The sequence below is a fragment of the Crocodylus porosus genome, unplaced genomic scaffold, assembly GCF_001723895.1.
Source record: "Crocodylus porosus isolate Cpor-Errol unplaced genomic scaffold, CroPor_comp1, whole genome shotgun sequence".
Lineage (NCBI taxonomy): Eukaryota > Metazoa > Chordata > Crocodylia > Crocodylidae > Crocodylus > Crocodylus porosus.
This window is the reverse complement of record NW_017728927.1, coordinates 2,468,606-2,493,488: the sequence shown is the minus strand read 5'-3', so window position 1 is coordinate 2,493,488 and position 24,883 is coordinate 2,468,606. Positions and strand designations below refer to the sequence as shown.

General features: G+C 46.7%; 1 protein-coding gene across 1 annotated transcript in view; it reads right to left on the bottom strand.

The window, feature by feature from the left end:
* Positions 1 to 24,883, bottom strand: part of SYT17 (synaptotagmin 17) — a 72,441-nt gene that overhangs the window by 30,847 nt on the left and 16,711 nt on the right. Inside the window, exons 6-7 of the mRNA XM_019542111.1 lie at positions 8,488 to 8,608; positions 7,553 to 7,708 (exon numbers count right to left, since the gene is read on the bottom strand). Of these exons, the coding sequence (XP_019397656.1) occupies positions 7,553 to 7,708; positions 8,488 to 8,608 (277 nt within the window). The remainder of the gene's footprint in view (positions 1 to 7,552; positions 7,709 to 8,487; positions 8,609 to 24,883) is intronic.

Below are 24,883 nucleotides of genomic sequence, written 5' to 3'. Positions count from 1 at the left end.
CAGTACTCCAGCTGCGGCCTCACCAAGGCCGAGTACAAGGGGAGAATGACGTCCCGGGATTTGCTCGAGAAGCAGCTATGGATGCAAGCCAGCGTTTTGGTTGCTTTATTAGCCGCAGCATCACATTGCAGGCTCATGTTCATCTTGTGGTCAATGATAACCCCCAAGTCTCTTTCTTTTGTAGTGCTAACCAACGTAGCACTGCCGAGCCTACACTCACCTGTGGCCAAGCAGCACCTCTGGAAGAGGACAGGACACTCAAGAGACAGCCAGAGGCCTGTCCAGGGGAGCATATGGGGCCTGCTGGGCTCCTGGGGAGTGAACAGGCTCTGGGCTCCTGTGCAGTGTGCCCCAGGGCATAAAATAGCTGCAGGCTTTCATAGCCTTCAGCTAGGGGCTGCCAGAGAGCAGCCCAGCCCTGGGGGAGGAAGCAGCAGGTGAGTGTTGGAAAGGGCTGCAGCTTGCTACACCCCTTGCCCAGTCCTGAGATCCCCCCAGGGCTGCTGCCTGGCTGTCTCTGCCTGGCTGTCCATGCTGCTGCTCACCCCCACTGTGCTTGCAGGTCCTGCAGTGAAGTGCCTCTGCCATGCGGGTCTTGGCCCTTGGCCAGCGCTGGGCGCTGTTGGCAACCATCCAGAGTAGGCCACACAGGGACAGCCATGTGGAGGCCCAGAGAGCTGGCAGGGGACGACCATGTCATCGTTCTCCTTCCTGTAGAGCCTGAGCCCCGCCCCCACCCATGCCAACTACCAGGAACTCCAACTGGACCTGGGAGGAGGTATACAACCTCACGGTGCTCTGGGTCTGTGCTGATGTGCAAAGACAGTTCACGTGGGGTGGGAGCTCGAAAGCCCACATGTACGAGACCCTTTCAGGCAGGATGCAGGAGCGAGGGTGCTCTCAGTTGGTGTGGCAGTGCTATGTAAAGTTCAAGGTCGTGCAGTGGATGGTCATGACAGACTTCAATCGTTGGTCCAGTCATACCCAAAAGTCCATGCTCTTTATGTGGGAGCTGACCCAAGTTTTGGTGCCCCAGGAGACCGGCTGCACCTCTGTGAGTACCACTAGCAGGGGCAGCCTGCCCAAGTTCCTGCCCTGCCCCAAAGACTCCAGTGACATGTGACCAGAGGCCTCAGGCCTTGAGCACCCTGCCCCATCCTTCCCAGCTGCTGCATCCATTGGCAGCTCATGGAGCCTTGCCCAACGGCTGCCTCACCCTCAGTGCTGCCACAGACTCTGCCACAAGGAGCAGCCAGCCACACCACTGCCAGCCACCAGCACTACCAGTTCCCCCCTGGGGGGAGTCCCTGGCCAGGCTTCAGCCTACCACACAACAGGGAGCATGGACAGCGGGCACAGCCTGACACCATTGCTGAAGGGGAGGCCCATGCCAAGCCATCAGCCTCGCCAGCCCCAGATACATGGTAAAGTCCTGCACTGGGAAGAGCCCTCCCAGTCCCTGCCCCCACTACCAGCCTGACTCGCCCACAGTCCCCTGGACCTGGGTCCACCCTCGCCCAGCACACAGGCAGGACACAGTTCAGAACTTTACTGAGCACCCTGTGTCCCCACAGCTGGGTTGGCACAGGCCTGTCATGCCAAGGAAGGCAGTGATGCTGGTAGTGATATCCTCCTCGGCAGCAGGGGGCAGAGATGTGTAGTCCTGCAAAAGGTAGCCCTCCAGCTGGCAGCGAAAATTGCAGGACAGCACAGGCTTGCCCCTCGTGTCATCCTCACTCAAGGTCCTGAACCAGGAGTGCAGGTGTTCCCGGGGCACCAGAAGGATTAGCAGCAGTAGGGAGTAGTGGCTTGGGCACCTCTCAGTCTGCACAAACAGCTCATCATGCATCCATGGGGCACACTTGGGATACAGCAGCAATGGCAGGGAAGGGAGGGCAGGCCCCAGGGCACCTCCCTGGAGAGGCCCCCTATGGGGAGAACAAGGTTGCAGCCACACCCTTTCCCTAATTGTCTGGGAGCCCCACGTGCCCTGAGCCCAGATGCCATGAGCTGGGCAGCAGCACAGCATAGCAATTGGCCTGCGGGGGTGAAGAGGGAGCAGGGTCTAGAACCACAGCAGCAGGTGCTGCTAGCAGCCTTGCCTGGCCCACTCTGAGAAAGGGGTGGGAGAGGCAGGCTGCCTGCAGCCAGCACCCAGCAGGCCACCAGTCCCAGGGCAGCAAGGGGGGATAGGGGGCTCAGCTGGCAGCTGCCAGGGCCCAAACCTGCCCAGCAAACTTACCATAGTCCCTGGGCACCTGTGCATGGCCAGCCCCTGATCTGAGGCTGGGCAGCACGCGGTCCCTAATGCAGAGCATCTTATCTCTGAAATGCTGCAAACTGTCACAAAAGGCTTCAGTCTCTTGCTTCTGCAGGTCCAACATCTGGAGTGGGGGAGAGCCCACCAGCCCCAAAAGGGATGCTGCCTCAGAGTCACTGATACCCACTGCTGGAGCGGTCCGGATGAGCCAGCAGCGCACAAGGGACTGGACCCTGCTGTTCCAGCAGCTGGTGGCAGGGGCAGAGGAGTGAGAGGCATGGGATGTGCAGGAGCAGGCACAGGAGCTGGCCTGGCAGGTGGGGGTATGGGACTGGGCGTAAAGGGACCAATGGGCCTGCATGGAGGCCCTGGAGTGAGAATTCCTGGAGCAGCTCCAGCAGCAAGGGGGACACCAACCACCAAGCCATGGAGACCCTCCTGGCCCTAGCAGCCACATACATGTCCCCTGCTACCTGGCCCCTGCCCATGACCCCACAGGGCCCCTGAGTTCTTCCTGCCCCACAGCAGGCCCCCAGCCCACCTGGCCCCAGGAGGAGGTCCTTTGGTGCCTCCAGCCTACCAGACCCCCTGGCCTGGTCCCCACCCGGGACCTGCCATTATCCACCTGGGCCTGGCCCCACTGCTCTCCCCTGCACCACACAGCCAAAGACCCAGCCCCACATGAGAACACCAGTTGCTGAGCTCGCCAAGGCCCCCAGACCCATGGGGGAACATCAAGGGGCTGGTGTGCTGGGCACCTGCTCCAGGGCTCTGCCCCATAGGACTCCCCCACAACCTGTCCCCTGAGGCTTGACTAGCCAAAATATTGCAAGTAGTTTTCAATATGTATATAGTTTGTCTCATACATATATTTTAGAGGTGCACTGATATATTGATTCAATAACAGACTGGCACCAATATAAAGAAAATTAACTGAATCAGAAATTGGCCTGATGTGGCCTATAATTTAGCAAATTTTGGGGTGGCTGAAGCCCCCACCCCACCCTCATTGCCCTCTCCCAGTGCCGCCGCCACCCACCCTAAGCACAGCCTGGCCCAATGCCCACTAGGAAGAGCCCTGCATAGCCCCGGCCCCAGCCTGCAGTCGTAGCCTGCCCCACACAGATCCGGTGGGCACATGGCCCCCATGTCTCCCGGGGTACGAGCAGCAGCAGGAGCCACTCCTCATGCCTCCTGGATGCGCTGCAGCTCTGTCCCGTGCCCACCCTGCCCTGGCTGTGCAGTGCCTGTCCCAGGTCCACTCCCTCCCTCACTATGGGGGCCTCAATCTTCCCTGCCCATGCCCTTTCCTTTCCCCCTCCCCTTCCACCACAACAGACTTACCAGCTGGACACTGCCCTTCAAGCTGCCAGGCTAGTATCGAATATCAGATCAGTATCGGATCAGTATGTCTCCTTAAAAATTGGCTATCAGTATCAGCCCCCAAAATTTTTATCGGTGCACCCCTAAAATAGTTTGTCTCCTGTATATATATGTAAGTGGGTTTTTTATTGTTGGTGGGTGGGAAGGGTGGCGGAGGGGCATTGTTTGTTGAGGGGGAGAGAAGGGGCTGAGGGTTGTGAGGGCAATGAAGTTTTTTGTTTCACCCACGTGCATGTCCTGAGAGTAGTGCTAGGGGTGAGTAGGGGGTAAGGGGTGTGTGGACGGAGAGGGAGGTGGGCTGGAGCAGGAAGTACAGGGTGGGTTAGGCAGGGCCTCCTGCAGCCAGTTCCCTGGCTCCTGCTGGCAGGTGGACAGCTGTTCTGGGTGGGGAGAGAAGGGGCCTGCTGGGGCCAGCAAGGGCCAGCAGCAGCACAGGGCACTGGTCATTGCTGACAGGCGCTGGGCTAAATCAGCAGGGCACGTGGCACCACTAGCAGGGGCATGAGCAGGCACAGTAGGCAGGAAGGGAACTGGTGCATGCTACCCCTGAACTGGGTATGCGGCTCAAGGCAGGGAAGGCGACATCTAGTGATCAACTTCCAAGATGGCTGCCAGGTGCTGACAGCTGGCTCTGGCTTCAACATGTCTGCAAAGTGCTGACAACCATGTGGCTGAAGGCTGGAGCTTCTCCAGAGGCCACAGGAGGATACGGCAGCACCAAAGGGATTTGGGACTAACTTTAGTGCCAAATCTCTGCACGTGTGGACACCTGCCAAAAATCACTTAATGCACATTAAATTTAGTCACACTTATTTTACATGTAGACACGCCCTAAGAGTCTAAAGAAAGAGACAGAAACAGCAGACTGTCTACATTTGCATGGAGTCCTTTCTCTGCTATTTAGTTCAACCCTGGGCACATTTACACAAGACATGAAAGGCGCAGTACACTAATTCTACTGCACATTAGTGCAGCAGAAAAAACCTGTGTCAATGTGCAGAAGAATTAGTCTAGTGCACATTAGCGTCACAAAAAAGCGTGTGCTGGCACTAATTACAGGTACTAAACTTAATGCTCCAGAATTACAGCACATCAATGAACTTGTAAATGCACCCCCTGTGTCTGATTTTCTTATATCTAAGGAAGAGTACCATATGCCCAAAATCTTGTCTAGCAGCTCTCTGAACTAAACAGTTGGTCCAATAAAAGATACCACAGAAACTCTTGCCTGTAGTCTATTCTTATGAATCTGAGTAACTTGCTTTACGAAGTCTTTATCTGTGATAAAGATGAGACATCCAACCACCTGACACCAGTTTCATTTTCACCTATTGCCCCTGATCACAGGAAGCTGATATTCTGTAGGTAAAAAGAGTCATTCACCTCTGCAGAGAGATCACCAGAAGTTCTTCCTGAAATCTTCAATCATCATTTTGAATGCACTCTTTCATGTGTAAAGGTGTGCATGCAAAGCAGCGATTAATTATAGACTTTCTACTGAGGAAATTTCTGTGCATGAAGGGCAAGATTTAAATTGCTGATCAGCATCACTTTTGTTATGATATGTTTGGAAACAAGCTAATGGATTGAATTTCAGCATCCTGTACAGTCTCTAACATCTGTTTCTGCCATGTAAGAAATGAAAACCTCTAGAATATTTTCTTTCAGGTGCTGGTTTTAAAGGCTGAGAGCTGTTGCTGGACTGTTGCAAAAAACAAAACAAACAAACAAACAAAATCACCCTCTGTCTTTCCATCAGGGAAGCATAAGCTCCACCATGAGCCTGGCTTGCCAAAAAGGCTCATGAAACCTCTTTGCTTCTGCAAGGCTGCACAAAAGCACACCACAGCTGTAGCCTCTGGGCTTTTTCCGAGCTACACCCCTCACTGCTGATTGGTCAAGGGGCTCTGGTGACCCCACCCCATGCCACTGATTGGTCAAGAGTTCAATCGCTCACCTTCAGACTGCAGCATTACATCTGGCTTCTTGAAAAATGGCACTGAAACCCTTTTGCTTTGCTGACTGGCGCCTTGCCTGAGTCACTGGCACTAGCTTAGCCTCTCAGCAGCTCTTTCTAAAACCACGTGCTCTGTGGCCGCAGGGATTGCCATCCTTTCTCCATATTCCAGTAACATTTTATTTTATGGAGAGGGAGATTCCACACAAAATCGTGGCCAATGCCATTTTTCACAGTGATTGTGGAAGCCACCTTTTTTCAGAGTTTCTGTTAAAATTGTGAAATTGCGCTTGAAGTAGGCCGCAAGTATAGAGATTGTGCCTGCTCCTCAAGGGAAATAAGATGTCAAAAAGGGCAGGGAGGGAGAAGAGATTATAGTGTCAGCCCTAAAGAAAGCAATCCACTGTATGCAGCAATTCCTATATATGTGGAGCTACGATGAGAGAGACTATGCTTGTGTGAGCTAGGGCTAACTGGACTCTATTTCTATTAAGGGAATGAAAGCATGCACTGCAGTGACGCACAAAAAGATCTCTCTGCAACCTGAGGTAACTCTGGCTTGCACGCAAAAATATTGTTCAAAATTCAGAGCCCCACTTGCAAGAATGGGGAGGTTAGCCTACTCAGTGTGGTGCTGAGAAGCTAGCAGCCTTTCACTTTTAGGTCACCAGCTGCAAGCCAGGTTAGGCCAGCAAAAGTCCTGCCGTCCACTATCACATCAGTGACACAGCTGCCTTTAGCAAATAGAAACCCATATTGCAAAGGCACCACAAGAGACTTTTTAGTTGGCCATCTCAGCCAACAAGCAAAGTATGAAATACCATGAAAACCCCAGTTTAACATTCATCTTTTTTACTACAATAGAAAACAAAGGCAGATGCTCCAGTTAAAAGCAGTACTATTACACATGTACTGCCACCACCGGTGCTGCATGGTGTGATGCAACTAAAAAGAAACTTGCAGCCTCCAGCTATGCAGGTGCACTTCCTAAATGCTTATCAGCAATAACAAATCTGCACCAGTGCTACTACCCACGTGAGCTACAGAGTAGACTAGGCATCTTCATTTTAAATGCTAGATTATCCCATCCAGCTCCAAGAAATCTTTCTGCAGTGTTGCTGCCTGTTGAATGTTTTCATACCCCACATAAGAAAATAGCAGATTCAGGAATGCAAAGAAACACACACCACCCTCACCATTCACTCATTTTCTCTTCTTCATGCTGCTATTTCTTCTCAAAAATACTAGAAGGTTCACACCTGGATCCAAACACCTGAACAGTTCCAGAAGCTCTTAGGGGTGTTCAGAGCAGGGATTTTGCTCTAGGCCCATCATAACTTTTCAGGAAACAAGAAAGAGCAAAGACTAAACTATAAACCTCAGCAGTTCTGTTCGCACGTCAGTAACTAATACCAGCCCTCTGAAGCACGTAGGCATGAGCAAACCGAACAGAACAGTGGTGCCATGGACTAGCACAAGAACATGGACTAACACAAGATATATGTATAATTCCCCAAGTAAAAATTTGGTGGGGTACCACAGCAAGCATTTTTCTAAGGTCTGGGTGTGGGAATCATCAGATGCTCCTTCCTTTATGCCTTTCTTGCACAGAGCTTTGACTTCAAACCAGGCCAGTGGGTATGGAAGAGTTCAGCACTACTTCCCTCCACACATGTGCCTTCCAAGTGACACCAATTAAGAGTCAATCTGACAAGGTGTGTCACTAAACAATGCCATTCTGCAGGTAGCAACACTAGAAGAATGTTTTGAGCTGATGAGTGCAATGCTAATTAAAGTTCATCTAAAGATGCCAGAGTTGGTTGTGCCCTAAATGACAGCTTCCGAGAAAGAGGTCACCCTGTGTGGGATACACGGCATACCTAGGATGGCTGATGTGATCACTTCTGGCACAGCCAACATAATGTCACACTAATAGCAAGGAAACATTTTACCTGTGAATACTAGGCTGGCGCTTTCCAATTCTTCTTGTGGCACCTTGAAACTGAAGGATTCATTGTAGAAGGGATCTATTGTACCCTTCATGCAAGAAGTTTTCTTGGTTTTTGCTAACTTTAATCCATGGACCAGCTGAATTTTCACAAAGGGATCTGACAGAAACACAAACACAGTTCCAGCTTTACAAGTGCAGTTGGTCAATACTCCTATCTCATACAATTCTGAACAGTCAGAGTCAAAGATATGGGGAGCTGCATCATGCAAAAAAATGGCATTAGTGAGTAATTTAGGCTGTTGTTATGCTAGGCACCAGGTAACATGCAGTGGAGATATATGAGTCTCAAACATCAGGTTTCAAAATGTTCCCCACTGATGCGGCCTGGAGCACAAATAAAGGAGGCCCTCACAGAGGCCAAGTATGTCGCTCTCAACAACAGATGCCAATATTCTGGTTACAGCGGCAGCTGGAGACAAGGAGATATTTTGCAGGGGTGGGGAGTAATTACCAGCTGCCAGAATGATTGAACTGGCTTTATCCATATTGACAAAAAAGCAAGGGATGGGTGAGTGGTCACTGCCAAATATCATACAGCACAGCCTTTGCAAAATTAAATAACTTTTATATTTAACATTCATGTAGTACTTTGCATCTAAAGGCCAGGCAAACATTAATAAAGAGTCCTAGGCCACAAAAGCTGGTACAGGATCTATGATTTAGAAAAACCTGGTTCCCAATTCCCTGTTCAGGCCCACAGATTTTGATATATACGCCTGTGAAAGAAAAAAAACTCCCATACTCAGAACTTTCCAAAGCCACTGTATTAATGAGTTAGGTGTCCAAATCTATAAGGGAGCATAAAAAAACTGGAGCCCAAGTATATGGGATAATTTCACACACACACAGTAATTTGAGAAATACACTGCTCTTTACCTGAACCTTGGCTCATATCTGTCTGAAGAAGCTGTTTTGCTCTAATAATGTCTACGTTCAGTCTTCCTGCACTGGGTAGGTAGTTTAATGATAGCAGCAGCTCCCCCAATTCAACTTCATTCTACAGGAAGAAGGAAATAGAAATACACACAACTGGAAACTGAGAGGGAAAGACAGGCAAAGACAGACAAAGTAGCTGCTAAATGTCTCAAAAATATTTTAAATCACATTGGGTGCCTGTACACATGCAAGGAGCCAGCTCTGACATGCTGTAATTACAGTATGTCAGAGCAAACTCAGTTAATTGAGTCTGCTGGAGCAGGCTAATTAGCATGCTCCAGCCAGTCTCCATGTCTCATGTATCAGTGTCCCGATGCTTCAAAATGGTGGCGGGGGTGCTTTAACTAAAATTTGAACGAGCTTTAGTTAAGGCACCCCCGCTGCCATTTTGAAGCACGGGGGCGCTGACACGAAGTGCTGTGGGGGCTTTAATTCGAGCAGCTCTTGGAGCTGCTCTAACTAATGCACCCCTCTCTCCCTCTGCCCCCTGTCCCACCACCACCTCCAGAGCACGTGTAAAAACGCCTATTCGGTTTTGATCCTTCCCCACAGCTGTTTGGTGCCTTGCATTGAGTAGGAGAAAGGCACAGATACCATCCCTTTGGTCTGGCCTGAATCAGACCTGAATCAATGAACTCTCTTGTTTTAAAACTGCCATCACGTCCCAGCACCAAACTGTTGCAAAATCAGGCACACAAGAACTGCAGTTTCTCCTTCTTACATTTGAAACTTGTCCACACAATTTTGATCCTAATTTCAATGTCTTTGATTCACCATTCCCACAAATGTAGGCTCAAATATGCAACAGAGCCACTTCCAGACCTGCCACCGACAATCATAGGGAAGGCAGGCATGGGGTGCTTAAAGAGCAAGGCCTTACATCATAACATTTCCTTTGCAGCACGAGCCTACAAAGGGAAAAATTCAGGGGTGGCGTTCATTTAAGAACCTACCCAGTTACATCCAAATACTGCAGTGTCAGGCTTAACTGTGTCCTTGCTTTTCAACAGACTGTCGTGAACTTCATTTTGCGAAAACATACCTGTTGGTCCATTATTTCCTTCCCCTTTTCTAAATAGTATTTGAAACGGGAATTTAAAAAAAAATCTGAGAGCTGGTATTACTAACCAGTCCACAAACAGGACTACTTTAAATATAAAATGATATGAGCCGCTTTTGAAACTTGATGTTGTTATTCTACTTGTGTTATATGACAAGACATATCCAGTGAACATTATTATAGATTTCACCACCACAGCTCAGATACCTGAAATAACCAAAGTACTATCCTATGCTCACAACCAGACATGAGCTTGTGCTTGTGCCCAAATTCCCACACAGAGATGCTGGAAAAGCTCAGACTCAGACCCAGATCTGATGTTTGTAGCTTGTTTTAGCAAGGAATGAGACATATGAGGTTGTTACAATCACTACATAACAGGAAATGTCTGTAATGGCAGCCACAGCACCAGGACTACATAAGAAACAGATGAAAGGCTTCGATAGATGCAAAAGTAGTTAGAGTTTTGTGAAAAAAAACCTGTAAAAAACCTAGAATTATGGCTAAGTCAACCAAAGTACAAGAATCAGGGTAAAATTCAAGGTAAACTTGGGCAGAGCCCTGAATGAATTAGAAATAGGATTCAAAAGAAACTGGGGGCAATTTCTAAACTGTCATGTACAAACATGATCTTTTTTGCTCTGGGATGTAGCTCTGAGTCTTGAGCTAGAGTGAACTGCAGTATTAGAACAAAATGAGAAGGTTTTCACACCTGGAAACCACATCAGCTGCTCAGATATATCTGAATTAACTGCAGCATCAATGCGACTCTCTTGCCCCTCTGTTCTCAACTAGGTGACTATGATCTCACGCAACCTGGAGCAAGGTATGCCAGAGATGGTTCAAATAAAGGTGCTTTTTGACTCCCTCCTCCCCCACCTTAAAATAAATGGGTGTTAATTCTGCTGTCAAGTCATTTTTCTCCTGCCCCTCAGCATCTCCTCTTCTACATTATTCCTACTAACTTCTCAGAACTACAGGACAAGGATGCAGTTAGTACACAAGGGAAGAGGTGACAGGGTAAGGAAAGCTCTACACTTCAGATGTAATATAACGCTGTAGTTTCAACTGGACAAGGCACTCTTTTCCACTTTCTGCGGTTTTCAGTCAACTATCTGGTTCCATCCAGAGATAGCTAGAGCGAAGCTACAAAAATGGCCAGGCAGCAAGATATTCCTCTGCAGCTACCCTCGCACACTTCTCCAATCTGTTAGTGCAAGCAAAGAGAGAGTGAAAGACAGTGGAAATGAGTCAGGGGTAGCAGTGTCCATCAATAATGGTCATAACATCTTTGCCTCAGTCCCCTGACCACACATAAACCACAATGGGACAAGGCTCCACCACCCAAGAACCGGGGTGGCTGGTCTGGAGTTGGGAAGTAGCTTAATGGCATATTTCCTCTCAAATCAGTGGGAGTTTATTCATGGAAAATAAAAAGCTGAACGTTTCTCTCCAGACATCTCATTAATCCCGATGGGTATTTGGAGCAGCAACCCATAGGATCACAGAAAAGCTGCTATGAAGGAAGGAAAGTCCACTCTCAAACTTTATGCATAGAGTGAAAGGTAAAAGGTTTATCTGTAAAAGGGATACAGCCTTCAAGGTTTTTTTGTTTTGTTTTTTAATAGGAGTTAAAATGGGGGATTGGATATAAAGCCAGGTTCCATCCACAGCCTATTCAAGAAGATTCACCGCACCTCTACACAGACCTAACCAGCCACCTGGAGTGGTACTTTAGTTCAAGTACTGCCACCACCATTTCTAAGGAACCATCTTTTTGGGAAGACCCTCACCTGTTTTCAATGGGGCTTGCCCAGGAGACAAACTCCTTGCTGGAGTACATCAGGTCAGTGGAATCAAGTAGAAACTAAATCAAATTGAAAATGCAAGAATATGGAAGCCAAATTATTCTTTTACCATGACCATAACCATCACAGCCTGTTACAACTTTAATTTCCAAGTTATTAGAGATCATTCTTATTTTACCTAAATAGGACGAAAACAGAAAACTCCTTCTCCTCTTGTTTTTAACCTTAAGGAATTCAGACAAAACACTGGCACTCTAACACAAATCACACAAATCTAACACAAAGTGCACTGATAGAGATTTTCTTGGCTGATGCCAACAGCCAATTATTCACCATGCATACTGGCCAATACCAATCTGATAAAATGATTTACGAGAATGCAGCCAGGTAGCATAGAGTGCAGTGCCTTGCAAGCCAGCTTGTGGAAGGGAAGGGGCATGGAGGAGGGCAGACACATGCAAGGAGGGCAGACTGAGGGCCCCCATGGTGAGGGATGGAGTGGGGCAGGGGCTGGGGCTGAGGGTGCTGCCCAGCCAGGGCTGTGAATGTGACCCTGGGACTGAGGCAGGGAGTGGGACGGAGCCACAGACAGCTCGTTCAGGGGATGAACATCACCACACTTAAAAATGTTGGTGGGGACGCTTGAATAACTCATCAAATGAGCTTTAGTTCAAGTACTGCCACCGCCATTTCTAAACACGGGAACACTTTTAGGAGTGGAGCAGAGCCAAGCAGGGTGAGGGTGGAGGTGGGCTGCTCGCTGTGGGCTCAGGGCTCTCTGCCCTGCTGCCTTTCCCCAGGAGCCATGCAATAGCCATGCGTCCCCTGCCCACCTGGCAGCAGGAGGCACAACTCACCACCCCCACTGCAGCCAGGCAGGCAGGAGATGCACGGCCAGTGCAGGGCTCCTGAGGCAAAGGCAGCAGAGCAGAGAACCCCATGCCCATAGCAAGCAGTCCACCTCCACCCCACGCACAAATCTGGGTGGGGGCACATGCCCCCCCATGCCTCCCTTCCCCACTCCCGCACCTCCAGCTTGAGCTGTCCACAGCTCCCTCCCACTCCCCACCCCAACCCTGGGGTCCCATTCACTGTTCTGGCTGGGCAGCACTCCCAGTCCCAGCTCCTTCCCCATTCCCTCCCTCAACATGGGAGCTTCAATCTGCCCCCCACCCCTTCCCCACAGACTTATCTGCAGGGCACTGCTCTCCCCACTGCCCGGCTGCACTCCTGCCCATGTACATGCTGCAGCTGTATGCATGCACAGGGCATCTTAGGGCCCTGGCCCAAAGGCATATTATATTTATTGGTACATTATCAGCTACACCGGTCAAAAAAGCCAATAGCCAGCAATGTTAATTTTTCTTTTATCAGTACCAATACTTTCTGGCACCGATATATTGGTGCACCTCTATAAATCATTATTACTGAGGTAACTCTCTTCCATCAAATAGCCAGAATCCCACTCTTGACTAGATACACAATGCTCAGCCCCGTGGTAATTCCAGCTCCTCATGAAGCACACCACCATGCCTAATTTCAACCCAAAACTGGCATTTCAAAGAGCGCTTTCAGTGAGGTGTTTAAAACAGTCAGCAGAAATGTATTCTCTTTACCAGGTGCTATGTTTTCTGCACAGTTTCTCTTACTTGGATTGTGTGTGTGCTTGAGGAGTTGCTACCAGCCACCCCTGAGATTATTTTGTGCCCTTCATGGCTGGTTAAAGCCAGCAGAGAAACCTTGGGCATATTATTTAGAATAACCAGAGTCTTCTTTAGCAAAACAACACACAAAACAGACTTAACCAAAAACAAAAAAAAAAAAAAAAAAATCATCCGTGGATGTGGAGTGCCTCAGCAATTATTATAACATCCTGTGCTCCTGACCCCTCACAGTGCATCATGCCAGCCCTCAAGGCAGATATCTGCTTGCCTACATGTTGCTGATACAGAGATTAGTTTGGCCTTGGGTTGATTCCAGCATGTGTTTTTGGAGTCAGCACTGAATTAGAAAGGAAACCACTCCAGATGACACAGCACTTCATTTCACTCACTGACAGAGAAGGAGACGAGGCCTACCAGAGCTGGCATTTCATAGTCCTGAAGGGTCAGTCACAGGCATGGCATACCTGGTATAAATGCTGATGTGATCAGTGCAATCCTGAATCCTTTCACTGCCTGACACAGATTCTGAACCAGGTATTCTCCCATCCCTAGTCATCATTTTATTACATACCAAGGTAATAATACCAGTTATATACTATTTTATGCATCTTCTTTGTCACCTACATACCCTGTTCAGCTGCTTCACTGCACAGTTTAACTCCTGCAATTTCCAGCACATTTGGAAAACGCAGGTTAGGGAACTGTAACTTTTATACTTCTACACAATGAATTGCCTATGACTTCTTTTAGGAGCATAGCTAAATATCAGTAACAAATTTAACATCAAGGATTCATCCTGTACATATCAATCAAACCACAGATATAAAAGTGTGTGGTTTGTGACTAACTCTTTGCATGGAAAAGCAGGGCTCTGCAAGTCACCCTAGGCTCAAGTGCTAAAAAATATGCATTTAAATTCAGAATAATTACTTCCCAGTTATGCTGGCCAGTAAACCCAATTAGTTCCAAACAGAATCTACAAGAGTTTGAAGCATCCCCTTGACCCCAAAGAAACTGCCAGGATGGTCATGCTTGCCTAAGGTTTTAGGTAAGTACAGACAGTCAAAAGCCCAAGGCTAAATTAATTCAATCGTCACAGGTTGGTCTAAGCTATGTAGACTGAACAGACATTCACTTTTGATTCCAGAAATGCAGGCACATGCCTGCAGTGGCCAAGACCAGAAGCCAGGGGGCACTAGAGCACACCTCCCTGCTCAGCTGCAAGGGACAGTTTGGGCCAAGGCTGGGCTGCCGGAGGCGGGGGCAAGGTTTGCAGGGTAGGTACAAGGCATCCTGGAATACTGGAAGACTGTCAGTTAACTTCAATCTGGAAGGGATATGGGACAGAAGTTTAATAAAATTTTTTTACCTAAGTCAGTTAAGTCTGATACTGCATCCATCCAGGTTTATTTTAAACTGGCTTCGGCCATTTTGAATGTGGTTTATGTGCACTGAACTTCTGTTGTAGGTTTCCAGTCACTTACACTAGTTTATGTATAATTTTTCTCCCTAATCCTTGAGTAATCACAGGCAAAATCCAAGAAAGTGTAGGGTGAGATTCAGGGCATCAGGCCCTGCTATGTCAGGGATAAGACAAAAACTGCATGTTTTTGTAATAAACTTGAAATATAATTACTTTCATAACTGGTATTTTTGAATGGTGCCTCATTTTGCACGCACAGAGCTCAGATTTGCAAATACAGATTAGGCACTTACTTGCACGTGTTTAGACTCATAGGACACTTACACACATATTGCGATCCTGCTCCAACACCCGGGAAATCCAGTGTGTCAGAGCTGACTCGATTTATTGAGTCCGCTAGAGCACCTTCATAGACATGCTCTGGCAGCCTCGTGTGTCAAGTGCATCAACAGCGCAGCACGTCTCCATGCCTTGAAAATGTGCTTTAAAATAAAACATGTTTGATGTGCTTTAAACTTCCAAACACCTCAGCGCCATTTTCTCAGCATGGGGACACATTGCGCTATTGATACAAATGATGTGCGGGTGCTTTTAATTAGCGTGAATCACTAATTAAAAGTGCTCAGCACCCCGTTGGGAACACATGTAAAAATGCCCATAGAAATAAGCATCATAAGCGTTAAATGGATGTGGCTGACCAAAAAACATTTTTTTAAGAAAGTTTATCTGCAATATAATAATACCCATAATGTTACCTAGTAATCGATCCTCCTGAAGGGCTTGTCTACATTACAGAATTGCTGCTGCTACAGTTACCCTGGCATAGATTTGTCAGCAAAGTCCCCAAAGGTGACACAATACATATTAGCAAAAGTGTCTTTTCTGCCAGCCCAGGGATACCAGTTCTCTGAACAATACCCATTAAGCCCACCGAAGCCGCCTTCTATCAACAGCTATATCCACACTAGGGCTTTTACCATATGTGAGCTTCTCTGTGGGCCTGGCCCACAGACTTATGCTGCCAAAACTTTGTTGTGTAGACCATACCTAGTACAAAGATAATTTACAGTTCTGATCTTAGTAGGATGCTTTTACTTATCCCTGACTTATGTACGGGTAACTCTAGAAGAGACCTTCTGAATCTATAGAAAATTAGGGCTGGAAGGGGCCTCAGGAGGTCATCTGGTCCAAAAACCTGCTCAAAGCAGGACCAGACCCAACTATCTCATCCCATCTTTGTCTATCTGAGGCTTTAAAACCTCCAAGTATAGAGCTTCCACCACCTCTCTGGGTAACCTGTTCCAGTGCTTTACTACCCTCCTACTGAGAAAGCATTTTCCTGGTATCTAACCTAAACTTCCCTTGCTGCAACTTGAGACCATTGCTCCTTGTTCTGTCAACTGCCTCCACTGAGGACAGTCTAGCTCCATCTTCTTTCAAACCCTCTTCAGGTAGTTGAAGGCTGCTATTAAATCCCCTCTCAGACTTTTCTTCTCTAGATTAAATAAGCCCAGTTCCCTCAGCCCCTCCTCACATGAGTCATGTGCCCCAGCCTCATCACCATTTTCATTGCCCTCTGCTGGACTCTCTCCAATTTATCCACATCCTTTTTGGGGGGTGGGGGAAGCAAAGCTGGACACAGTACCCCAGATGTGGCCTCACCAATGCCAAATACAAGGGAAGAATTACTTCCCTTGATCTGCTGGCCACACTCCTACTAATGCAGCTCAGCATGCCGTTAATATTCGCAACAAGGGCACACTGTTGGCTCATATGTGGTTTGTTGTTCACTAACCCCCAGGCGCTTTTCTGCAGAGCTGCTGCTTAGCCAGTCAGTCCCCAAGCTGTACTGGTGCAGGGGATTGTTCCATCTTCAGTGCAGGACTCTGTACTTGTCCTAACCAAACCTCATGAGATTTATTTTGGTACAATCCTCCAGTTTGTTAAGGTCTCTCTAAATCCTATCCCTGCCCTCCAGTGTATCTACTACTACCCCCAGCTTGGTATCATCCACAAACTTGTTGCGGGTGCACTCCATCCCCTCTTCCAGGTTGCTGATGCAAATATTGAACAAAACCAGCCACAGCACCAACCCCTGGGGCACTTCACTTGATCCTGGCTGCCAACTAGACCTCAAGCCATTGATTAGAGACCTCTGAGCCCAACAATCCAGCCAGTTTTTTTATCCAGATTTGGTCTACATTTTCTTAACAGGATATTACAAACTATTGTGCATTATGGAATTGATCCAAAACCCACCAAAGTAAATAGAAGAGAATTCCTGGCTTCAACAGGCTTTAGAGCTGTCCCTGTCTGCTAAAATTTCCATTAATACCTTTTCTGTATAAAACTGCTTTCCGACTTATTGCCAGCAATGTCCAAATGCTGCATGTTTTGATTAATTGTCTTTTAGGAAATAATGTGCAATCCAAGCCACACAGACCACATCAGAATAGGCTTGCTGGAAAATGGTAAAAAGCAATCATCTCAACGGTCTCATTCTGGAGCAGAGCTTCAAGTGTGCTTTCAGAAATGACAAACAGCATTTTCAGAAAAAAAAAACAGTTCACTGAACAGCTTACCATACAAATGACTCAGTGACTTGCACAGGCATTTAACTTAAGAAGTGAACTGTATCTGATCTTATGCATACATATTTCCACCTCAGTTGTAGGAATTTGAAAGCTGGATTGTTTAAAACCTGCCATGGTGCAAGCAGTTGAAGCAGATGAGACTACAATTCTCAACAAAAATATTTCTTCTAATTACTATGCAACCTTACATTTCTTTCCTGTTGGGTTGAACAGGAACTGCACCCATTGTTTATTAATAGGTTTATATGCTGCCCCTCTTCGTTGACTTTGCTCTGTACTTTTATCATATCACTTTCACATAGGAACCAATTAACAAACAAGTTACTAATAAACCGGTTGCTTCAAGGAAACCTTAGGCACAAGTTGGAACTTACTACTTTGAGTTCACTGCTATTTGCAAGACAAAGTTCATGCTGTTGAGGATCAGCAGTGATATTTGACTGTTTAAGGACAGACTTGGGTTGAAGCATTTGTACTGGAGGTGAACAGCCTGCTCTAGCAAAATTGGTGCTAAATGGACATTTGTCTACACAAATAGACAAATGTCTAGCAAAATGGAGAAAACTGGAAGAAAAGCTGTAGAGTACACTGTAATTGGTATAAAATGGCTATTTTTATTATAGCAGGTTATCTGAGAGGTGACCCAGTGAGAGGAGGCTGACAGCGTTTTCTTTCCTTATTTGAAAGAAGTTAGAAGTCTAGAACAAACAAGTCAGGCAGGCTTGGGTAGGAATGCTTCTGATTTATGGGAGCCTGTCAGATTATGAATTCAGGCCATATTTACTCTCTATAAATACAGCCTGACTTCATAATTATCAGCTCTTCATTTCTTCACTTGCGTATCTGTATCAATAGGAAAAAATGTCAAAAAAAAGTTCTCTCCAAATGGCTTTGTACATTGAAGCACATTTTTGTTACAAAATGGGAGGCTTCTCAAGACAGCTGAGGGAGTTAACGAAGAAATACTAGGCTCTGACAGGTATAGGGATTGAGAAAAGGAGTATGAAGTGTCATTTTTACTTCATCCACAGTACAGGAAAGAAAGTACCTGAATTTCTCTTTTCCAAGGCATTTTTACTGAACAACAACAACAACAGAAAGCTGCTGGTTTTGCTATTATTGGTCCATTGTATATTTTGCTCACCTGCTTCCTTTAGGTACCACCATTCAAAAGCATAAATTTAGTTACCATTGTTATCTGGATGACACACAGCTTTGTGTTTTGAACTCAGGTGACCCTAGAAAAGCAATTTCCTGTTTGATTAGGTACCTAAGTGACACCAAGTCTTGGATGTCTGAGATTGTCCTGAAGTTCTGATTAATGTTTCATCCTTAGCAGTTTCTTTTCACGGGTAAGTAATGCAGCCAATTATTTGGGCTGGTAACCTTAAAGTTATTTTGGTCTCACACTTTCTGCAATTAGGATGTGGGCTGAAACACACCCACGCACCTATGCCCATGCTCCTCACCCCAAAGCTTTTCTGCCGTTCCTCAAACAGGGCAAGGTGGTCTCAAGGGAAGCAAATCCCTTAATTTATGCCGTTAGAGCATCTCATTTGGATCAGTGCAGAACAGTGTTCACAGGCCTTCCAGACTATTTATTTTTCATCATTAAGACAAGTGCAGCACCCTGCAACTAAAAAGCTCCCCAGCTCCTGGCATCTTACATCAGCATGGAGATCTACAGAGTGCTTCTAATGAAGTTTCAAATTGATTTTCCTACTCAAGGTTATCCATGCCATTCACCCCCCTTAGAAAAGTTCTGGTTTAGTGCACTCTGCTCCTATTGGCTTCCTACAGTATCCTATGGCATGTGACTAAATGTTGCTGGATGTGTGAATTGCAAGTAAGCAGGAATGGGAACAGCAAATGGATTGATACACTAGGTGTACTAGCCCAGGTAAAGCAGTCTTGAGACCCAGCTTACAACATTCCCTCTAGTTTTGCCGGTGAATTCTTGTATGACTTTGGGTAAGATACTTTTTCCTTCTAGCATTGGCTGGGGATAAGCTTCCCATGTTCCGTGGCTGTTGCTAGGCTAAATTTTTTAAAATCTGTCAAGCCTTTCTAACTTGAAATAGAGGGAGCTAGTGAACTACACAGTGGGTGTGCTGACACATGCAATTAATGCACTTGAATCTTCTGTGCAAAAAATTCAGGTGCATTAGGGCACGTGTCTGAATACGCACCCACAAAAGGAACAAACTTGAGCCCAACAGAAGCAGCCTAGACCAAGTCTGCTCCTACCCTGCTCTGCCCCATTGCAGCAGCCAGGGGAGCTCCAGGTCCCATGGCTACAGGCCCGGGGCTGGCAGATGATACCAGGGTCAGGCCAGGTCTGTGGTGGAGAGCTGTCCAACCTCTGGGGGCAGCTCCCAGCTGCATGGAGCTCAGGATCACAGCCTGGCTCAGCAGCGCTGGATTGGCGTGATGCCCTGTGCCTTATTGGCAGCAGCGGTACCCTGATCTCTCCCCTCGCTTTGCTTGCAAGCAGTGGAAAAGCCTGGGGTGAACTTGTTGGATCAGTTTTGTTGTCATCAACAAAAGTAAGGAGGTGTCAGCCTGCTTGGCAGCCTTGGACCCTGGTCCAGTCTCTGGGGCCAGCTTTTGGCAAGCACTGTGCTCTGCAGCTCAGGGTTGCTTTACCTCCCAAGGCATTCGGCCAGAGGGAAGGCAGCGGTGAGTTGGGATCCCTAGCCCATGCCCCGGTCTCCTGGTAGGGGGAAGTGGGAGCTGAACAGTGCTGGGACCAGGGGGACTCGCATCTCCCTGGCACTGGACAGGAGCTGGGACATGGGCTGGGGACAGCTCCTCCCTGCTCCCCCAAGCCCGGGGCTTAGCCAGGCAGCTGTTGTGGCCCCCTGCTGCCTGGGCTGACAGAGCAATTTGCTCCCAGTCAGTGTCTACACATGCGGTCCGGTGCAGTAGTTCAAAGCGCTATTTTCTAGTGTCTGCCTCTGTGAGTACTAGAAAACGGTGCTTTAAAATTAATCTACTGCATCCCCAGTATTCTTAGTACTAGTGTATCACCAATAAACATGCAGGAATTTAACTGCAGAAATCCCACCCTTATTTAATAAGAGTTAAATCCCATGCCTAGAGGGACTCATCCACTAACACCAGCCTACTCTGCCTCTTGTGACAGTCTCCTGGTCCCAGGTTGGGAGGAGGCACCCTTATCTGCATAAGATCACTACTATATGAAAGGAAAAGTCTGAGTAGAAAAAGGACCCCTCACTAGTTGACAGAACCAATCCACCATAATGCACTTGAACTCCAAGCTATAACACACCAAGGTCTGTGCTCAGTTCCTGCAACTAAAAGGCAGGAACTCTCCTGCCCCTCCTGTAATCGGGTCTTAAGTTATGCTTTGTTGCAATATTTCAGCATGAATCACTATTCAGCAATGTGACACTTTTGCCTCCCTGGTTTTACCCTATTTTCTCTGTCACCTACCTGTTCTGTTGATCACTAGGGTGGAGACAGAAGTGCAGCTCCCCACTGTAACCGAGAATGCTTTGTGGGAAGCATTCTGAGTTACAACAATCCCCCCGACCAAACAGAAGTTCACTGTTGGTTCCAGGAGGGGAGGGGAATCTAGCCGCTGGCTGGGAGCCTGCAGGTTTCCTCCAGCAACAACCCCTCTTCTCTCCCAGCCTGTCCCTGTTTCAGAATGGGAAGGAGGAAAGGGAAGAGAGGGAGCTTGTTCTAGGTGTTCCTCAGCCAGCACTGGAGGGTGGTGTAGGTGAATTGAGCTCCTTCACCTTGGGGTGGGGGAGAGTGGGGAACTCTAACACACTCATCCCACCCTCCAGTGGGGGCTGAAAAAACCCCAGACTCTCTGTCCCCCCTCCTGTTCTGAAAACAGCTTGAGGGCAGGAAACAGTGTGGACAGAAGTTACAGAAAACACCCTGTTTTGAAGTGTCTTCATGTGACCCCTAGTGAGGGTTCAGATTTTCACCTGATCTGCCATTTTTGAAGCAGTCTGCAGCCATGCACTTGCATGTGTTTGGTCATGGCTATAGACCACTTTCTGTGGTTAGATCAGCCAAAAATTGTCATGTCTGTCTGCACCCTAAAGGACTCCGCATTCACTTAGGAGTTTATGCCCATACCTTTCACATTGTAGGTAAAAGGTGTTAACCTGGTAAGATACTCAGCACTTTGGCCTCAATTCAGCAATAACCTTAAGAAGATTCTTAACTTTAGGGGGAGTGGGAAACTCAATTATTTCAAGTTAGAAATTCCTTTTGCCCCTCTGGACATTAAGCCATATCTACATGCTTGCTACAACAGGAAGGAGTTGCTTGCTGTGTTTTACTTTTAACTTTGAGAGGTGCTCATTTTTGGTACTCAGGGTGCTTATGTCTTAGGGCTCGCTGGGAGTCTAATGGGCTTCTTGCCCTGAATTTTACACTCTGCTCTGATTGGATGTTTTACAAGAGATTCAGTCTTTCAGCAGCACTCTGAAATGCTAATTTTGACGTCTAGCTCAGAAGTCAACACAAACTATTGCTTATATTTGATCTCATTGGTGGGAAATTGAAACTGGTGATGTAACTTATGAGCTAGTTCTGGGATTTTTACCTGTACCACTTCCAGCACGCCTTTTGGAAGACTTGTGAATACTACTACATTCATTCTTAACTGCGCGATTCCCCAGCTTTTCAATTTGGGGGCTAGGGACCAGCCAACATCACCCCTTGAAAATGTAAATTACTCCCCTGTATTTGGCTGTGAAGCGTAAAACTGTAAAACTATGTAAATAAAAGCACACTTCTGTAATATCTTTCAGAGAGAATCCTGAAATGTTGGACAGAAATGAGCACACAGAAAAATCCATCAGAAAGACTTCTTTAGGAAGGCTATTGAAACCGCAGTTTGATCCAGTGTTTTGTGCGTCAGCATGAAAGTAGATTCCACATTCCTGGCTCCAAGTCACTGAGAACTGAACATGTAAGAGACTTTGTCAGTATTTTGAACATGCCCCAAAACCTAGCAGCTGCTGAAATAAATGAGTGACTCAGAATCATCAGTTTAGGAGAGAAACCAGGGCTCCATTGCTGAGACTTTGCCATGCCATTAATAACACTTAAAAATCAATATGGCAATTTTCGTATGTCCATTGGAGTGTTTTGAGAGCAATATGCTAGGAAGGGAGTGGAATGAGGCTGGATTCAAGTTGCTGCCATTTGAATTGACAGAGATGGGGAGCTTTAATTAAATTACTCCTGCCATGTATTCATCTCTTTCTGCTGGAACCATAGCAGGCTCTCCTATTTGGTAGCACACAAGGGTCTGATGTAAAATAGGTCTCTCTGGGCACATCTGCACGAACACTGACTGCGCAACAGCCAAATATTCCTGCACAGGAGCACATCACAGCACTAACAGTGCTAATACGCTACTGCACAGCAGCATCACCTAAAAGACGTTTGCTGGTGCTATTGTACAGTAACTCTGGTTACTGTACATTTATTTAGTACTTATACAAGGTAGGTGAGTATCACAATGCCCCAGTTCCTAACCAAAGACACAGCTCCTAAGGACTGAAGGGAAAAGTACAGTTCCAATGCAAGTTCACTCCTGGATACCTCTGACAGCAAAGGTCTTAGCTGTAACAGTGTTTTTTGTGATGCAGACTCCTGTCTACTCACCTGGGAACTGAGCTAAGGAAATTTCACGTGCTTCTGGCTAACGAACAGCCATCACCATTATAGATCTGGACTGGATTTGAACCAACACCCTTAAAATTAAAAGCTGTACATGCCTTTGCACAGCTTGCCCCACTGTTTATTCCAGGACCCAGATTTAACAACACCGTCCATAGGCTTGCTTCACCTTATACCACCTCAGAGCCTTTGTGCCCAGCATAGTACAGGGTAATAGTCATGTGCATCTGAGCCAAATAAGGGCAAAGCAGGTGCCATTCTGGTCTGATAGCATTTTACACCCACGTTCTTTGCTCATTTACAACTCTCATCATCTCTGCCCACTCACCGCTACTCAGGAGAAAACCTTCTCTCTTCTGCAGCTCCTGCCATCTGGACCAACTTTCCATTTCTCTGCAGCTCATCAAGTTCCTGCCTATTTTTAAATTACACTTCTTGCTTCCTATCTTTACATATCTTGTCTCTGGCCTGATCATTTTTTTCTCTCTCTGCTAAGGGGACTGACCACTTTAGTATTTTCTCACCACAGAGTTTTTTGGTTGGTTTATCACCTGGAAAAGATGCCAGCAGCTACAAGTTCTCAGAGATCTACTGAAGTCAATGGTGCTATGAAAACTTACCTCGGTTAAGGATCTGCACCATAGTACTGCTGTTTTGCATTGTTATCCTGAAAAGAAGTCTTAGGATACCTTATTCTGGGCTTCAGATTCAAAGATATTAAAGTGAAGGTGGGTGTAAGATATAAGCAAACTCATGTTTTTTAAAATAGCAATTTTTGTCATCCTGAGGATGGAGCTTCTAAAAAAATCCATACAACTGCATTTTTTTACTATAAAATATTAATACTTAGTTTTTAAAAATTAATAGGGTTTACTCATTTAGGGATCTTCTCACTGAGAAAAATCAAAGACAAGATACCACATACCTTCCTGTACTTTCTACTTAGACTGCAGATGTTTCACAACAATTTTCTACACGCCTCAGTCTGTCATTGTGCTGTGGCCCAGGGAGAAAGGGTGAAGAAGAAAAGAGGGACTCAGAATCAGAACACCAATTCTTTCCTTCCTCCTTTTAAAGCAATCTACAAAGGATTTAATTGATACATGCCTTTTCTGTTTTTTCTATGGGTATAAAAAGGCCTGTAAAATTTGGTTTAGTTTAGGAGGGAGATTTACTCTGCTTTTTTTTTTAAATATCAGAAATGTCAATGTGTGCCGCTATCAGTGCTGTATGCAAGAACCCTATCTGGGACTGAATAAGACCTGGCAAAAAGACCCAATGACATTCAGAACAGCAGCAGCCCTGCATGGCAGTGCCCAACACAGACAGCAGCTGTTCCTAGTCTCACTCCCAACCCCAGGCACAACACTGGTAGGCCACATGTACTCCGACAGCAGTGTCTTTCTTCCCCAAAGACTAAGACCACAAAGACTTGCTGAATGTAATGAGCAAAAATTGCAGTGTAGTCTTAATTCCCCTGACAGCTGCTCTCTATTTAACCCTCCATTTAGTTAGGACCAGGCAATGTCTCTTATTTAACTCCATGTCACACTTTCAACTGTCATTACTTAAAAGAAAAAAGGGTCTCCACTGAGACAGACTGATGCAGTAAAACTCAGGCAGCCCTAGGCTCTGAAGGACTCAAGGTGCATCCAATCTGAGGACATGAAGACATTTGCTGGGACAAGCTAACTATGAAAAGCCTCTCCAAAACTCCATCGGAAGGATGCACAGGGTACTTAACCAGCACAAGTGTTACAGAATTAAAACATATCCTGTACTGAACAGATGACCTGCCTCTTACACCCTGAATGGTCTTTTCCACAGTAGAAGACTTTGAAATGTGCACACAAACCAGACAGTTACTGAATAAGGACACTGAGATGGGTTCTGTGCTGCCTCTCCAAAGGACTGTGGCGCAGCCTGGTGAAAGGAGGAAGAAAATAGGGTAAAGCAGATTCTGGACTGATGCAGAAGTTGAAATGTCCCCAAAGTAGGCCTGATCTGCCTGGACAATGATCCAACTTTTATAGGCTCAGCAGTGCTACGCTGGCTAGCACTATGGAAGAAAGAGACTTGGGGGTCATCAGTGACCACAAGATGAACATGAGCCT